This window comes from Nicotiana attenuata, unplaced genomic scaffold (genome assembly GCF_001879085.1).
Source record: "Nicotiana attenuata strain UT unplaced genomic scaffold, NIATTr2, whole genome shotgun sequence".
Lineage (NCBI taxonomy): Eukaryota > Viridiplantae > Streptophyta > Magnoliopsida > Solanales > Solanaceae > Nicotiana > Nicotiana attenuata.
Genome location: NW_017672026.1, coordinates 649 through 18,083, shown reverse-complemented (window position 1 = coordinate 18,083; position 17,435 = coordinate 649). Strand labels below are relative to the sequence as shown.

General features: G+C 41.3%; 1 protein-coding gene across 6 annotated transcripts; it reads left to right on the top strand.

Moving 5' to 3' along the window:
• The first annotated feature begins 1,193 nt into the window (after positions 1-1,193).
• On the top strand, positions 1,194-6,011 carry LOC109211408 (peptide chain release factor 1). 6 transcript variants are annotated; one of them, XR_002065699.1, is made up of 3 exons: positions 1,194-3,979; positions 5,652-5,716; positions 5,789-6,011. XR_002065699.1 is itself a non-coding variant. In XM_019374947.1 (2 exons), the coding sequence occupies exon 1, from the start codon at positions 2,418-2,420 to the stop codon at positions 3,714-3,716; it is 1,299 nt and encodes a 432-aa protein (XP_019230492.1). In that variant the 5' UTR covers positions 1,194-2,417; the 3' UTR covers positions 3,717-3,731; positions 3,823-6,011. The 6 variants fall into 6 exon arrangements, 1 of the variants encoding a protein (XP_019230492.1); XR_002065700.1 differs by lacking the exon at positions 5,652-5,716; XR_002065698.1 differs by having other exon boundaries at positions 5,652-6,011.
• The last annotated feature ends 11,424 nt before the right edge of the window (positions 6,012-17,435 follow it).

Sequence of the window (17,435 nt, the reverse complement as noted above, 5' to 3'; positions counted from 1 at the left end):
TGCTTTTCTCTCTCCTTTTTTTTTACATCAAAAATCCCTTAATCTACACCAAGAATCTCATCTCCTCTCTTCCCACCATTGCTGACAACTTTATAGTATTAAAAATTAAAGAAATATTCAGAAATTGTTCGATAACTGTATCATAATTATATTTGAATTGTATCAGATACATCAATCCTAAAAATATAATTGTATCATACTTGTATCCCAATTGTATCTAACTTGTATTTGGTACATTAATACCCAAAATAATACCAGATACAATGCTAATAAATTAATATACAATTATCATATATTTGTGATACAAACTGTGAAATTCGTCATGAATTACCATACATTTGCAATACAATTCCTGCAACAACTATGATACATATACAATCATAATACAATCACGATACATTCTGAAAAATTGTGATACAAATATGATCTTCATCTTTTTCAAGTTTCAATCACAACTCTACACTAAAAATTTAATATAATCGTATTATAATTGTATTAGTATTGTATTAAGTATTGTTTTGGGTATTGATGTATCATATACAAGTCACATACAATAAAAATTATAGAAAAAAAAGAAAACAAGATTCAAAACTTACCCACAACTTGATTCTAGAGGAATATTCCGAATTTCGTCTACAGTGTATGAATAAGAAATAGAGAGTTCGGGTGAATAGTAAGATTTAAGAAAGAGAAAAATTGGGTTTGAAAATCTTTGGAAAAGAAAAATGAATCGGAAATTTGGGTGATACAAAAATAAAAGAGAGATTTTGGGTGATTATTAAGAAAGAGAGAAAAAAGAAACAGAATCTTAAATGTAGGAGAGGGTTTTTGGAAATGGGCTAAAATTAAGGGATCTTAATTTTTTTCTTTTTTAAGGTTTTGTATATAACTTGTAAATATAGATATACAAAGTAATTAGGCGAAATGGCTTCCTGGCCACTTAAACTTGTAGGGCTTTTGAAAGCCGATACATGAACTTTGAATTTTCCCATTTGAACACTCAAACTTGAAAAAACGAATACTAATAAACACTTTTGACCGTTGGCCATGCCTATGTGGAAGCACTTCAGCTGATATGACTAAACTGTGTGCAAATCACGCTGCCAAGGCGCGTGAATAGAATTGTTTTTACTTAAAAAAATTAAAATTAGAATAAAATATAAATAAAAATGAAAAAGGAAAAAGGAAAAAAGACTTTTCCACTTCTTTCGTCTTCCCAGCAAAACTCCACCCAATTTTTTTATTTCTCATCCTAATTTCTCTTCCCCCTCCTCTTTCTCTGTTTTTTTTCCTTCTATCTTCCCCTCCAAAGACCAATTTGCTAACACAAAAAGCTCTTTAATTCGTGACAAGAAGAAAATTTCATCATATTAGAGCTTGGAATCAGGCAAATTTCAGAAACAATCTCCATTCTATAACAAATTATTTTACAGGATCATACTAATTTCTTTAAAAAGACAGTATTTGAGAACATGAACAGGTTACAATGATAAGAAGAAGTGGTGAACAAATCCAGCTGAGTAGCAACTTAAAAAATTAGCTAAGAATTAAGATGCATAAAAAAGGCAAGACTGAAACAGAAAATCAGAAGCTGCCCAAACTCAATTTTCCAGATCAGAAACCCTAAAAACAGTCAAAATCCACTAAATCCACTATCGATTTTGCTCTTAAGTGTATTAAATCGATATCTTCTTCATCATCAAAATAGTTGTTTTCTTGTTTGAGTTTTTGGTAGGGAATTTGCTTGACAATGGTGGATGTCATGTTTTGTAAAATAATGCAGAGAAACGTACAAGACAAAGATGATATGAACAGGATAGGAGGGTGAAGGAAGAAGAAGGGGGCGGTTGGGTATTTCACGCTTTTTTGCTTTTTTTTTTCCCTTTTTGTATTTGTAACTCTTTTTTTCTGATTTTGTATTTAAAAATGGGACCCACAAATAACACATGGCAAGTAATAAATAGCTTAGCATGATGTGTTGTACATGTCAGCGCAACTGGTATACACGCTCTGGTGGATGTGTTTATTAGTACTCATTTTTTCAAGTTTGAGTGTTCAGATGGAAAAATTCAAAGTTCATGTATCGGCTTTCAAAAGCCCTACAAGTTTAAGTGGCCAGGAAGCCATTACGCCAAATAATTAATAAAGAACCTAAATAAAGGTGGTAAATAGATTTCTATTATAGTATAGCTAGGTAAAAATCCCTTATTTTTGCTTATTTAGCTCATCTTGAACCAGCATCTCAGCCCAAAATGCTTTAGTGCTAATAACATGGATTGGGCTGACCTATTAATTGATTCGGCCCATCTCTATTTCAAACTATTGTCTCTGTTGGGAACAGCAGTCAGAAAAGAGGGCAGAATAGGAGGGTTCTGAAACAACAATTGTAACGAAAGAAAGAAAAGATTCATAAAAGGATGAGATTGAGGAGGAATGGTAACCTGACCATCCTTGGATCAATAAAATCATGGAAGTCACTGTTGGATCTAAAGAGGAAGGACCAAATATCAACTGCTGCACTCTCTACATCTACAGTGACGACGACGGGCAGAAGAAGAATCCCAGCTGTTTTCAATCTTGTTCGTTTGTATTCTACGGAAGAGCTGCAGCAGCCTCAATTGTCTGTTGACCTAATTAAAATGATGGAACAAAGATTATCATCGATTGAGAACAGAAATGCTCATCTTCAGCGTTTTCTAAATCAGCCAGAGTTAACACCTTCTGAATATTCAACTGCCAACAAAGAACTCAGGAAACTCAGAGATTCAGTACATCTCATAACCGAGTTAAGAGCAAAACAGAAGGAGATTCAGGAACTGAAATCGGTAATTTCCGAATGCCAAGATGACAAGGACATGCAGAAGATGGCTTCTGAGGAATTGAGTGAGGCCACAGAAGGAGAGAAAGAATTGCAGCTTCTCCTTCTAAAGTCATTACTACCCAAAGACGATGCTGACGAGAGGGACTCCATTCTCGAAGTGAGGGCAGGAGCTGGAGGGGAAGAAGCTTCTTTGTTTGCAATGGACATATTCAAAATGTACGAAAAATATTCGGCGAAAAAAGGTTGGAAATACGAGGTTCTAGAAATAGCTGAGTCTGATCTTAAAGGATACAAAGAAGCTATTGCATCTATATCTGGATCTGGTGTGTACGGGAAACTAAAATTCGAGAGTGGAATTCATAGAGTTCAGCGAGTGCCTGTGACAGAGAAAGGTGGACGCGTTCACACCAGTGCTGTCTCCGTTGCAATTCTACCGCAGGCAGATCAGTTAGATGTGAAATTGAGGAATGAAGATTTGAAAATTGATACTTACAGGTCAGGAGGATCAGGAGGTCAGCACGCGAATACCACAAACAGTGCTGTGAGAATCACTCACGTTCCTTCGGGGATAACTGTTTCCATACAAGACGAGCGATCCCAGCATATGAACAAGGCCAAAGCACTAAAAATATTGTGTGCAAAACTATATGAAATCGAACGACTCAGATTTCAGTCGAGTAGATCAAAACTTCGATTAGAGCAGATTGGCAGTGGGGACAGATCTGAACGGATCCGCACCTATAACTTTCCTCAAGGACGGGTTACTGATCACCGTGTTGGTATCACAACTCATTCCATAGATGATGTTATGCAAGGAGAGGATTTGGATACTTTCATTGATGCTCTCCTTTTGCGGGAGGAAATGGACGCGATTGCATCCTTCAGCTCCACCTAATGTTAGTTGTCACTGGTTAGTGGTGGTGGGATTGTGCATTGTTAAATTGTTATTTCCATTATGCTTCAAACTGTTAATAAGAGCAACGATTTTTTTTCCGGTGAAGCTACCTGTCAAATACTTTAGATGGAGGGAAGTTTTTAGGCAGGGAAGCTGGAAATAAATGAAGTTCATGTTATATGCGCGGCAGGTCCTTTTCTTTCTTTTCCTTGGTACAGCCTCCAGGTTGGGCTAGAAGACCAACTTTTTGACTCTGTGTTCATGTGAGTACATGTCAACTCATTCATTTGTCGTTTACACCAGAACATGTTTATTTGTTAGTATATTCTTATGTTGGTTACCTGCTCTTATACCTAAAAGAGGTTATCATCTGCTATATCCTTGAATCTGAGTGCTAAGAGTTGTTAAAGTTTTGATGTTCGATCAGTTTTCTTTCTTGCTTATAATTTTGGGAAGAGTACTGCAATCAGTCTTTAAAGTGTTTGATATGCAGTTCTATGTCTAGCTCTTGTGGAACTTTTTTTGTGAGGAAGAGAACAAAGGGAAAAAAGATATACAGACTGCTAGTTTGGAGAATGAGGGTGTGGTTCTTACACATGCTGAATCATTTTAGTATATACTTCTGTTAATTGTTTGATATTGGTCAATGATAGATTCTTGAAATTTTCTGTGTTGTGAATGTAGTCATCCAATACTAGTATCCCCTAGGCTTTTGGCTTGAAAAATCTGTCAAATCTTAACGTGAATGCAGGCACCAGAAGACGAAAGTTCAACTAAACTCCGTGACTGCTAGTCAATCAATTTTGAGTGTTCCTCCAAGGAATAAAGAGAAATAAGTAGGACAAAGTTTAATCTATCATCTGTTGTCTTGAACTATGTCCTATCGGTCTAAAGTAACTCAAGAAAAGTTGAGAATGCTAAAATCTTAGGCTTTTCTAGTGATGGGAATTGTTTAAGAAATATTTAAAGTCAAAAGATATCCATCAGAGGGAATTCAAAGTTTATAAAACAGAGTTCATTCTAGTCACAGGGTCGCCAGAAGGTTGGAGCTTTTTCCATGAGAGAAAGATTGAGGATTTGGAGCAGCTTCTCGAGTGTCCGTTGATTGAACCTATGGAACGAGAAGATGACAAACTAAAATCAAGGATAAGTTTGATATCAAAGAGATCTAAATTCATCGAGCACTGCAAAAGTATGTGCAGTCGAGTAGTTTCTGACAATATACCATACTAGAATAGTCCAGTTAACTCCATTCACTTGTTTGCGATTTTTTAAGTATTTGAGACTTGACTGGTCATTACAAGAAAATGAGCAACTAAGAGAGATGATGTGGATTCATTGTTAGACACCATAGAGGTTCTTGTAAGAAGAACAAGGACATACTTTTTGCTCTTTTTGATCTGTAAATATGGCTACTAGCACAGTCCTTTGCGCTAAAGATATATAAGATTGTTACCCTTCTCAAAAGAAAAGATGATGAGCAACTAAGAGAGCTACAGATGGAAAAAGAGTTCTTCCCTTTCATCAATAGATCAAGAGGGGGCAACATTCTTTGAACACACTATCTCACTGTAAAAATATAACTTACAAATTCTAATTTGTTAATCATCCATGCTTGATCAAACATCAAAACATGTCAAGACAATTCAATCTAGCCTCACTACAATGTAAGGGATGGATATATTTTCTGTCACTGTTTTGAACATGTCTTAGACCTCCTCTGAACAGCACGTTGTAGAAGATAGAAAAGAGTTGTCTCTTCTGAGGCGTGTGCTTCATTGGGCGTGTGAGACATGTTTTGTGGTGAGATAAATGATATTATAGGTGTACTTTTGAGAAACTCTTTTTAATCAGAGGAACAAATGCTTCTTCATATTAGAGGTTCAAAAGAGTTTGAATATATGAAACCTTCGTTTTAACACTACTGTTCTGTAGGATCTGTTGGTATATAGGAATAAAGTTCTTTAAGGAGCCAGTTTGCCGTTCAAGGGCCAACTAAGGTATATTTCATGCTGTATAGATTGCCTCTATCAATAATACATTGACTAACATAATACCAAGTTCATGTGTAGATTTTGAAGCAGCAAGTACAAGGTATACACGATTTGATTGATCTTGCTGGCAGAGTGATATTTTCAAATATGCAGTTCAAGAAGACAAATTGATGGGGCATAGCACTTTTTTCCCTGTTATATCCATTTTTAAGTGTCTTTCTGTTTCAACCTCTTCTGTTTATTATGTTTAAAATATAACAAAAAACTTTAGCTCGGTAATTGAACTTTGCTTTGCACAGAACTTAGAAGCAACAAATTTTATTACTCTATTGTCTGCATTAATGGCATTGCACTGTACCTAATAGCCATAGTAGATAAACAAATATGGTTATGATCACTTCACTAGTTGATGCTGAGTCTACACTCCACATAAGCAACTAATTCAATGCCAAGAGAGGCGATATGCTGAAATGATGTAAAATTGCCATATGAAGGGATTACATTATAAAAGCAAGAAGGAAAGTAGAGGGTTGGCTCCAAACGGATTTCTCCGTCTTAAAAAAAAGTAGTAGTTATATTATTCTACCAAAATAACAAGATATACTGCCCAAGTTCCGGAAAATCAACATATATATGTGTGTGTATTGATATCCAAAGTCGACAGAAAAGAATATTTTGATCATTTCGTGTTCTTTAATCAAGTAGCTCGCAATTTATTCTCAAAGCGTCAATAAGCTACGCTTGAGCAAATAAAGTATAAGGTATATAATACCACATGAGAATGAATTGGAAAGAAAAGATTCATCATTTGAACGAATGCCTTATAGATCAATACACATTAGAACTGGGGCTAACTGGGGCTTTTGCATCTATACCCGATTTTTGGGTTACAATTGAACTTATACCCACTTTGTAAAAAAGTTTGCAAGTGTACCCACTTTACGATCAACTTCAGACTTATCGGGTCTGAAGTTAAAAAAAATTAGTCTGAAGTAAAAAAATTGTACTTCAAATGCACTTAAGGCCAAATAGGTTTGAAGTGCAACCAAATGTTTCATGCACTTAAGGCTAATAAGTCTGAAGTGAAAAATTGCACTTCAGATGCATTTAAGGCCAATAAGTCTGAAGTGCAACAAACGTTTTCATTCACTTAAGGCCAATAAGTCTGAAGTGAAAATTTGCACTTCAGATGCACTTAAAGCCAAAAGGTCTGAAGTGTAACAAACGTTTTGCTACACTTAAGGCTAATAAGTCTGAAGTGAAAAATTGCACTTCAGATGTACTTAAGGCCAAAAGGTCTGAAGTGCTACAAACATTTTGCTACACTTAAGGCCATTAAGTCTGAAGTGAAAAATTGCGATGAGATGCACTTATAGCCAAACGGTCTGAAGTGCAACCAACGTTTTTATGCACTTAAGGCCAAATAGGTCTGAAGTGCAAATTGCCCACAAACAGAAATTTGTTCTTCGGATTATAACAATCCAATATACATTTAATACTTAAATCTACTCCAAATGAGCTCAAATTTGAAACATAACCTCCAAATAACATCAGGAACAAATCACAATCATCAATTTGTCAAAACAACAATAAATCTAATGAACCCATTTTGCAATTAAGAAAAAGAAGAAGAAGAAACCCTAAGCAATAGTAAAAAAATAAAGCATCACAACAGCTCTGTAACGACCCGGCCGGTCGTTTTAAGAATTAACGCCTCGATCCCCTATTAACTGCATTCCCCGTGTTTGTTTCTGCTATTGTGAGTTGTCGGGAAGATTTATTTGGAAATTCGGAGAGTTTTGGGACACTTAGTCCCTAAATGAGAGTTTAAGTTTTAGAATTTGGATCGTAGTCGGAGCAGTGTGAAAACGGCCTCGGAATGGAATTCTGTTGGTTTCGTTAACTCCGTTGGGTGATTTCGGGTTTAGGAGCATGTTCAGATTGTGTTTTGGAGGTCCATAGCTCATTTAGGCTTGAAATGCCGAAAATTAAATTTTTGAAGTTCCGGTTCGATTGTGAGATTTTGATATCGGGGTCGGAATGAAATTTCGGAAGTCGGAGTAGCTCCGCAGTGTTGAATATGACGTGTGTGCAAAATTTTAGGTCATTCGGACGAGGTTTGATAGACTTTTTGATCGAAAGCGTAATTCGGAAGTATTTAGAATTCTTAGGCTTGAATTCGATGATGATTCGATGATTCGATGTTGTTTTAGGTGTTTTAAGGATTGGTATAAGATTGGATAGTGGTATATGACTTGTTCATGCCTTTGGTTGAGGTCCTGAGGGCCTCAAGATAATTTCGGATGGTTGACGGAGAGTTAGGTATTTGGAGTTGGCAGCTGAAGCTGTGTTTCCTGTCATAACCGCACCTGCGTGTGTGGGACCGCAAGTGCGGCGCCGCAGAAGCGGCTGAGAAACTGCAGATGCGGCCATGTGAGGGAAGGCCAGTTTCCGCAGGTGCGGCAGTTCGAGCGCACCTGCGTGAGCAGGTGCGGTAGAGGAAGTGCAGGTGCGGCCCAAGGGAATTAATGAAATCTTGCAGATGCGCACCTGGGATCGCAGGTGCGGGGAAATGTCCGTAGGTGCGGAAGTCCTGGGCCAAAATGTATATAAAGGTTCAGTCGCGATTTTTGCCCATTCTTTCACCATTTTCATCCGGATTTTTGAGCTTTTGGGAGGTTTTTGAGAGAGGATTCAAGGGAGCTTCAAGGAGGTAAGATTTTTGAAACCAAAACTCGTTATTATGGTGATTTTTATCAATTTTAGCATGAAATTTGAAGGAAAATCAGTGGTAAATTGGGGGTTAGGGCTTGGTTATGTGGAGAGCTTTGAGTGGTGATTTGAGGGACCATTTGAGGTCCGATTTTGGTAATTTTGATATGGTTAGACTCCTGGAGAGTATGAGGATTTTGAAAATATAAATTTTACCCAATTTCGAGACGTGGGCCTTGAGGGCATTTTGGTAATTTTACCTAATTTTGCGTATTAGCTTAGAATTTATTTGTAGAATCAGTTATTTGAAGTGTTATTTACATTATGCAATTGAATTGAATAGATTTGCGCAATTTGGAGTCGAGTACTCGTGGCAAGAACGTGGTTTCGGGTTGATTTTGGAGTCGGTTCGAGGTAAGTGGCTTGTCTAACCTTGTGTGGGGGAAACTCCCCTTAGGATTTGGTTTGTTGATAATTGAAATACTCTGTACGTGAGGTGACGAGTGCGTACTTGTGCTAATTGTTAAAAATCCATTTTACTTAAGTAACTATAAATGTGATTCCTGTTTCCTGTTCATACCGTGTGTAATTTAAGCCTGCTATTAGCTTAGGAAAGCACGTTTAGTTGACTTAATTGCCTTACTTGCTCAATGCCTTATTTGGATTATGTGCAGCATGCTAGGCTAGAAATACCTGTTTTATTTAGGTATGGAAATTTGAACCGAATTGAGTATTCTTTTGTGTTGTTGCTGTGTGTTTACTTTGGGACTACGGGATGGTATCCCGGATTTGGGACTATGGAATTGCATTCCGGGAGATCCCCCTGCACTTTTATATTGGAACTACGAAACTGCACTCGGTATATTCCCCCAGTATTGAGTATTTATATTTGAGACTACGGATGTGGTATTCCGGTAGATCCCCGCACATTATGAGTTGGACTACGGGACTGCACCCGGGAGATCCACTGGATATTTATATTTGGGGGCTACAGGACGGTATCCTAGGAGATCCCCCGGTTGTTATCTCTGCATTGAGCTGTATTTATTTTCGTGATTACTTTGTTTCTGTTAAAGTCGTTGTTGTTCTTCTATCCTGTGTTATTTTTTTACTGTTGCACTTAAGTATACTGTCTTATTCTACACTGTTATATCTTGTATTTCCTTTAACCTCGATAGGGCCCTGACCTTCCTCGTCACTACCCGACCGAGGTTAGGCTTGGCACTTACTGAGTACCGCTGTGGTGTACTCATGCCCTTCCTGTGCATGTTTTTCATGTGCAGATCCAGGTACTCCCATTCGAGACTTATNCTGTTATTCATAATTCAAGATAGGAAAAACGTTTTATAATTTGCAGCTACACATATAGAACAAAAGACAAGAAGCACATATCAAATCAACAAGTAAAATAAAAAGAAAAATTGCGAAGAAACAAAAGAGGAACCAAAAAAAAAAAAAGACCACAGATTTCGTACAAAGCTCCTTTCTGATTCTCTTTCCCATGGGAAAACGAAAAAGAAAAAGAAAAAGAAAAAGAAGAGAGGTGAATAGTGAATATATTTGGAGCATGAAAGTACCTTGTGTAGGCGAAAAAGTGACTCTTCAACATGTATAACTACATCAGTGTCATTTCCTGTAACTTGGGACCTTAAATAACAATTTCAAAGAAAAAAAAATTATAGAAAAAAAAATCAGAGAGTAAATCATAGCCCTTGAACGTAAACTGAGTAGGAATTTAGCAGTAAATTGTATACACCTCCAACCCCCGAGGATGATAATTACAACTAATCGTCAATAAAAAGTGACATTAGTAACTTGAAAAATCATAGTAGTAAGTTATTTAACAATTCTTGCATATTATGAGTGTATATAAGTTAAATTCTTACCAGGAGACAACCCGAGAGCGGGGAGGTGAAGGAGATGGGGAGATTTCTGGGGAGACAGAAAGGGAAGTGGAGGAATCTTCAACATCATCTTCATAGATAGTATTCACAACCCCTAAATCTGCCCAACGTCCTCTGATGGCTTCCATGGCCATGGCCTTCAATTTTCACCTTACAGTAGAAATCACTGCTGCTTCTGCCGAAACGTTACGTTGGTTTTTGTTTAAATTATTAGGGTAGTGGAGAAACCAAAGGAAGGGGGTGAAAGAAAGAATNCTTGTTATCTTGGTTTTTAATTACTTTCTTCTGCAATTATTTCTTTTTCCCCATTAGTTAGGCTTACCTAGTCGTAGACACTTGGTGCCGTCACGACAGTTCACGGAGGGCAAACTGGGATCGTGACAAGTTGGTATCAAAGCTCTAGGTTCATAGGAGTCATGAATCACAAGCCGGTTTATTAGAGCCTCAGGGATCGGTACGGAGACGCCTGTACTTATGTACGAGAGGCTATGTAACTGTTTGGAAAGTTCCACTTCATTTGATTTCCTTGTCGTGCGAGATTTTTGATATCACAATTCTAAACCTCTGTCTTGTATTCTCTCACAGATGGTGAGGACACATGCTACTCGAGATGATCAGGCACCCGCGCCCCGTACTGGAGCCGTCAGAGGTCGGGCCGGGGTAGAGGCCGAGGACGCGCACGTGGTGCAGCCAGAGCACCTGCACGAGCTGCCACCGAGGTGCCACCAGCAGTTCCAGCCGGAGTCCAGACACCTGATACGTCTACTACTACTACTCCAGCACTCCAGGAGACTCTGGCGCAGTTTATGACTATGTACACTACTCTAGCTCAGGCAAGGTTGCTTCCCCTTGCTGCAGCTACATCCCAGGCTGGGGGAGGAGCATAGACTCCCACTGCCCGCACTCCTGAGCAGCGAGTGCATGTTGATTAGGTCATAGAGATTATTCCTGTACAGCTGGTAGCCCCAGCTCAGCCCGAGGAGAGGGCAGTAGCTTCAGAGGAGGAGTAGAAGAGGCTTGAGAGGTTCAAGAAGTATCAGCCTCCTACATTCAGCGGACTAGCCTCAGATAATGCTCTTGGATTTCTAGACGAGTGCTACTGTATCCTCCGTACCATGGGTATATCAGGATCGAGTGGGGTTTCCTTCACTACCTTCCAGCTTCGAGGAGCCGCCTATCAGTGGTGGCGTGCTTATGAGTTAGACAGTCCGGATGAGGCAGCTTCCCTGACTTGGGCTCAGTTTTTAGATATGTTCACGAGAGAGTGTGTTCCCCAGAGTCTCAGGGATGCTTGGCGCACAGAGTTTGAGCGTTTACGCCAGGGTACTATGACTGTCTCGGAGTATGTTGTCCGTTTCACCGACTTGGCTAGACATGCACTAGCTTTGGTTTCTGATGTTCGCGAGAAGGTTCACCAATTTATTGAGGGGTTTATTCCCAGTATCAGGTCTAGCATGGCTCGTGAGTTGGAGATGGATATTTCTTATCAGCAGGTGGTGAGCATTGCTAGGAGGATTGAGGGTATGCATGCTAGCGATAGAGAGGAGAGGGAGGCCAAGAGGTCTCGAGAGTCAGGCCATTATTCTAATGCCCGTGCCCCAGCTGCAGGTCGTCATGGTCGGGGTTATATGAGTCGCCCTGTTCATTCAGCTCTTCCCGCAGCTAGTGGTATTCCAGCTCCTCCCAAACCTTAGGAGCCTTATTATGCGCCACCAGTATCTAGTGCGCCTCCTGCACGGGGTGCTTCCAGTGGTTAGTCCAGCATACCTGGCCCGAGCCAGTCACAGATGCCACGTCCTCCCAGAGCTTGTTTTGAGTGTGGTGACACACACCATATGGTGAGGGATTGCCCCAGACTTAGGAGGGGTGCACCTCCACAGACTTCTCAGCCACAACATGCCCCGCAGAGTTCTCAGGCTATGATCACAGCACTAGTTGCTACCCCACCTGCCCAGCCAGCTAGAGGTGGAGGTCGGGGAGGTAGAGGTCGCCCTCGAGGGGGAGGCCAGGCCAGATACTACGCCCTTCCTGCCCGTACTGAGGCTGTCACCTACGATTCTGTCATCACAGGTACTATCTTGGTCTGACACAGAGATGCATCGGTTCTATTCGATCCAGGCTCCACTTATTCTTATGTGTCCTCTTATTTTGCCCTGTATTTGGGCGTATCTCGGGATTCTTTGAGTTCTCCTGTTTATGTTTCTACTCCTATTGGAGATTCTCTTGTTGTGGACTGCGTTTATCGGTCGTGTTTTATTGTTCTTAGTGGTTTTGAGACCAGAGCCGATTTGTTATTGCTCAGCATGGTAGACTTTGATGTTATTCTGGGCATGGACTGGTTGTCGCCCCATTATGCTATTCTTGATTGTCACACAAAAATCATGACGCTGGCTATGCCAGGTATACCGTGAGTAGAGTGGAGGGGTTCTTTAGATCATACTTCCAGTAGTGTTATTTCATTCCTTAAGGCTTAGCGTATGGTTGAGAAGGGGTGTGACGCGTATCTAGCTTATGTGAGAGATGTCAGTATTGATACCCCTACAATTGATTCTGTCCCAGTAGTACGGGATTTCCCTGATGTGTTTCCAACTAACCTTCCGGGCATGCCGCCCGATAGAGACATTGATTTTGGCATTGATCTGTTGCTGGGCACTCAGCCCATTTCTATTTCTCCGTACCGTATGGCTCCTCCTGAGTTGAAGGAGTTGAAGGAGCAGCTACAGGAATTACTTGATAAGGGTTTCATTTGGCCCAGTGTATCACCTTGGGGTGCTCCTATCTTATTTGTGAAGAAGAAGGATGGTTCCATGCGTATGTGTATTGATTATCGCCAGTTGATCAAGGTTACAGTGAAGAATCGTTATCCTTTACCCCGTATTAATGACCTGTTTGACCAGTTACAGGGTGCTTGTGTGTTTTCTAAGATTGACTTGCGTTCAGGCTATCATCTGTTGAAGATTCGGGAGCCAGATATCCCGAAGACTGCCTTCAGTACACGGTATGGTCATTACGAGTTCCTTGTTATGTCATTTGGGCTGAGCAATGCCCCAGCAGCCTTCATGCATTTGATGCATAGTGTATTCCAGCCATATCTTGATTTATTCGTCATTGTCTTTATGATGACATTCTGGTATATTCCCGGAGTCGGGAAGATCATGAGCAGCACCTGAGGACAGTGCTCCAGACTTTGAGAGAGAAGAAACTATATGCTAAGTTCTCGAAATGTGAGTTTTGGTTGGATTCCGTGGCATTCTTGGGTCACGTGGTTTCGAGTGAGGGTATTCAGGTGGATCCGAAGAAAGTGGAGGCAGTGCAGAGTTGGTCCAGACCATCCTCAGCTACAGAGATCCGCACTTTTCTTGGCTTGGCGGGTTATTACCATCGATTTGTGCAGGGATTTTCATCTATTGCAGCACCTATGACCAGGCTGACCCAGAAGGGTGCTCCATTCTAGCGGACGAAAGAGTGTGAGGAGAGCTTTCAGAAGCTCAAGACGACTTTGACTACAGCCCTAGTTTTGATATTGCCTACCGGTTCGGGGTCTTATATTGTCTATTGTGATGCCTCGAGGGTTGGCCTTGGAGCGGTATTGATGCAGGACGGTAGGGTGATTGCCTACGCATCCAGACGGTTGAAGGTACATGAGAAGAATTATCCTGTCCATGATCTCGAGTTAGCTGCTATTGTTCACGCCTTGAAGATCTGGCGTCATTATTTGTACGGTGTGCCTTATGAGATTTATACTGATCACCGGAGTTTGTAGCATCTGTTCAAGCAAAAGTACCTTAATTTGCGTCAGAGGAGATGGCTAGAGCTGCTGAAGGACTATGATATCACTATTTTGTATCACCCGGGCAAGGCCAATGTGGTGGCCGATGCTTTGAGCCACCGGGCAGAGAGTTTGGGGAGTTTGGCTTATTTACCAGCAGCAGGGAGGCCCATGGCGAAGGATGTTCAGGCCTTAGCCAACCAATTTGTGAGATTGGATATTTCGGAGCCCAGCCGGTTTCTAGCTTGCGTGGTCTCTCGGTCTTCCTTTTTTGATCGTATCCGGGAGTGTCAGTTTGATGACCCTCATTTGCTTGTCCTCAAGGACAAGGTTTTGCATGCCGATGCCAGAGATGTGACTATTGGTGATGACGGGGTATTGAGGATGCAGGGTCGAGTTTGTGTACCCAATGTTGACGGGCTTCGGGAGTTGATTCTAGAGGAGGCCCATAGTTCGCGGTATTCCATTCATCTGGGTATCGCGAAGATGTACCAGGATTTGAGACAGCACAATTGGCGGAGGCGGATGAAGAAAGATATAGTTGGGTTTCTAGCTCGGTGCCTTAATTGTCAGCAGGTGAAGTATGAGCACCAGAGACCGGGTGGATTGCTTTAGCAGATAGAGATTCCGGAGTGAAAGTTGGAGCGGATCACCATGGACTTCGTAACTAGGCTCCCACGGACTTTGAGGAAGTTCGATGCCATTTGGGTTATTGTGGATCGGCTGACCAAGTCCACACATTTCATTCCTGTGTGTACCAACTATTCTTCAGAGTGGTTGGCGGAGATTTATATCCGGGAGATTGTTCGTCTGCATGGTATTCCAGTTTCCATCATTTCAGATAGAGGTACTCAGTTCACATCACTGTTCTGGAGGGCCGTTCAGCATGAGTTGGGTACTCGGGTGGAGTTGAGTACAGCATTTCACCCTCAGACTGACGGACAGTCCGAGTGCACTATTCAGATTCTTGAGGATATGCTCCGTGTGTGTGTGATCGAGTTTGGAGGGTCTTGGGATCAGTTCTTGCCATTGGCGGAGTTTGCCTACAACAATAGTTATCAGTCCAACATTCATATGGCACCGTATGAGGCTTTGTATGGTAGGCGGTGTAGATCCCCGGTGGGTTGGTTTGAGTCGGGTGAGGCTAGATTATTGGGCACAGACTTAGTTCAGGATGCTTTGGAGAAAGTCAAGGTAATTCAGGATAGACTCCGTACAGCCCAGTCCATAGAGAAGAGTTATGCGGACCGGAAGGTTCGTGATGTTTCCTACATGGTTAGAGGGCGGGTCCTGCTTCGGGTTTTTGAAGGGCTTTATGAGGTTTGGGAAGAAAGGGAAGTTGAGTACGAGGTTTATTGGCCCTTTTGAGATATTGAGGCATGTTGGGGAGGTTGCTTATGAGCTTGCCTTACCTCCCAGCTTGGCAGGAGTTCATCCGGTATTTCATGTTTCGATGCTCCGGAGGTATCACAGTGATCCGTCGCATGTGTTGGATTTCAGTTCAGTCCAGTTGTACAAGGATCTATCTTATGTTGAGGAGCCAGTGGCGATATTGGACAGGCAGATTCGAAAGCTGAGGTCAAAGAACATTGCATATGTGAAAGTTCAGTGGCGGGGTCAGCCGGTCGAGGAGGCGACTTGGGAGACCGAGCAGGATATGTGCAGTCGTTACCCTCATCTTTTCACTGCTTCAGGTATGTCTCTATGCTCGTTCGAGGACGAATAAATATTTAAGTGTGGGAGGATGTAACGACCCAGCCAGTCGTTTTAAGAATTAACGCCCCGATCCCCTATAAACAGCATTCCCCGCGTCTGTTTCTGCTATTGTGAGTTGCCGGGAAGATTTATTTAGAAATTCGGAGAGTTTTGGGACACTTAGTCCCTAAATGAGAGTTTAAGTTTTAGAATTTGGACCGTACTCAGAGCAGTGTGAAGACGGCCTCGGAATGGAATTCCGTTGGTTCCGTTAGCTCCGTTGGGTGATTTCGAGTTTAGGAGCGTATTCGGATTGTGTTTTGGAGGTCCGTAGCTCATTTAGGCTTGAAATGCCGAAAGTTGAATTTTTGAAGTTCCGGTTCGATAGTGAGATTTTAATATCGGGATCAGAATGGAATTGCGGAAGTTGGAGTGGCTCCGTAGTGTTTAATGTGACGTGTGTGCAAAATTTCAGGTCATTCGGACGAGGTTTGATAGACTTTTTGATCGATAGCGTAATTCGGAAGTTTTTGGAATTCTTAGGCTTGAATTCGATGATGATTCGATGTTTCGATGTTGTTTTAGCTGTTTTAAGGATTGGTATAAGTTCGGATAGTGGTATATGACTTGTTCGTGCCTTTGGTTGAGGTCCCGGGGGCCTCGAGATGATTTCGGATGGTTGATGGAGAGTTAAGCATTTGGAGTTGGCAGCTGAAGCTGTGTTTCCTGTCATAACCGCACCTGCGTGTGTGGGACCGCAAGTGCGGCGCCGCAAAAGCGGCTGAGAGACCGCAGATGTGGCTATGTGAGGGAAGGCCAGTTTCCACAGGTGCGGTAGTTTGAGCGCACCTGCGTGAGCGCATGTGCGGTAGAGGAAGCACAGGTGCGGCCCAAGGGAATTAATGAAATCTCGCAGATGCACACCTGGGACCACAGGTGCAGGTCCGCAGGTGCGGGGAAATGTCCGCAGGTGCGGAAGTCCTGGGCCAGAACATATATAAAGGTTTAGTCGCGATTTTTGCCCATTCTTTCACCATTTTCATCCGGATTTTTGAGCTTTTGGGAGGTTTTTGAGAGAAGATTCAAGGGAGCTTCAAGGAGGTAAGATTTTTGCAACCTAACTCCTTATTATGGTGATTTTTATTAATTTTAGCATGAAATTTAAAGGAAAATCAGTGGTAAATTGGGGTTAGGACTTGGTTAAGTGGGGAGCTTTCAGTAGTCATTTAAGGGACCATTTGAGGTCCGATTTTGGTAATTTTGATATATTTAGACTCGTGAGAGTATGAGGATTTTGAAAATGTAAATTTTACTCGATTCCGAGACGTGGGCCCGGAGGGCATTTTGGTCATTGTACCTAAGTTTACGTATTAGCTTAGAATTTAATTGTAGAATCACTTACTTGAAGTGTTATTTACATTGTGCAATTGAATTGAATAGATTTGGGCCATTTGGAGTCGAGTAATCGTTGCAAAAACGTGGTTTCGGATTGATTTTGTAGTCGGTTCGAGGTAAGTGGCTTGTCTAACCTTGTGTGGGGAAACTCTCCTTAGGATTTGGTTTGTTGATAATTGAAATGCCCTGTATGTGAGGTGACGAGTGCTAAATATGATTCCTCTTTCCTGTTCATACCATGTGTAATTTA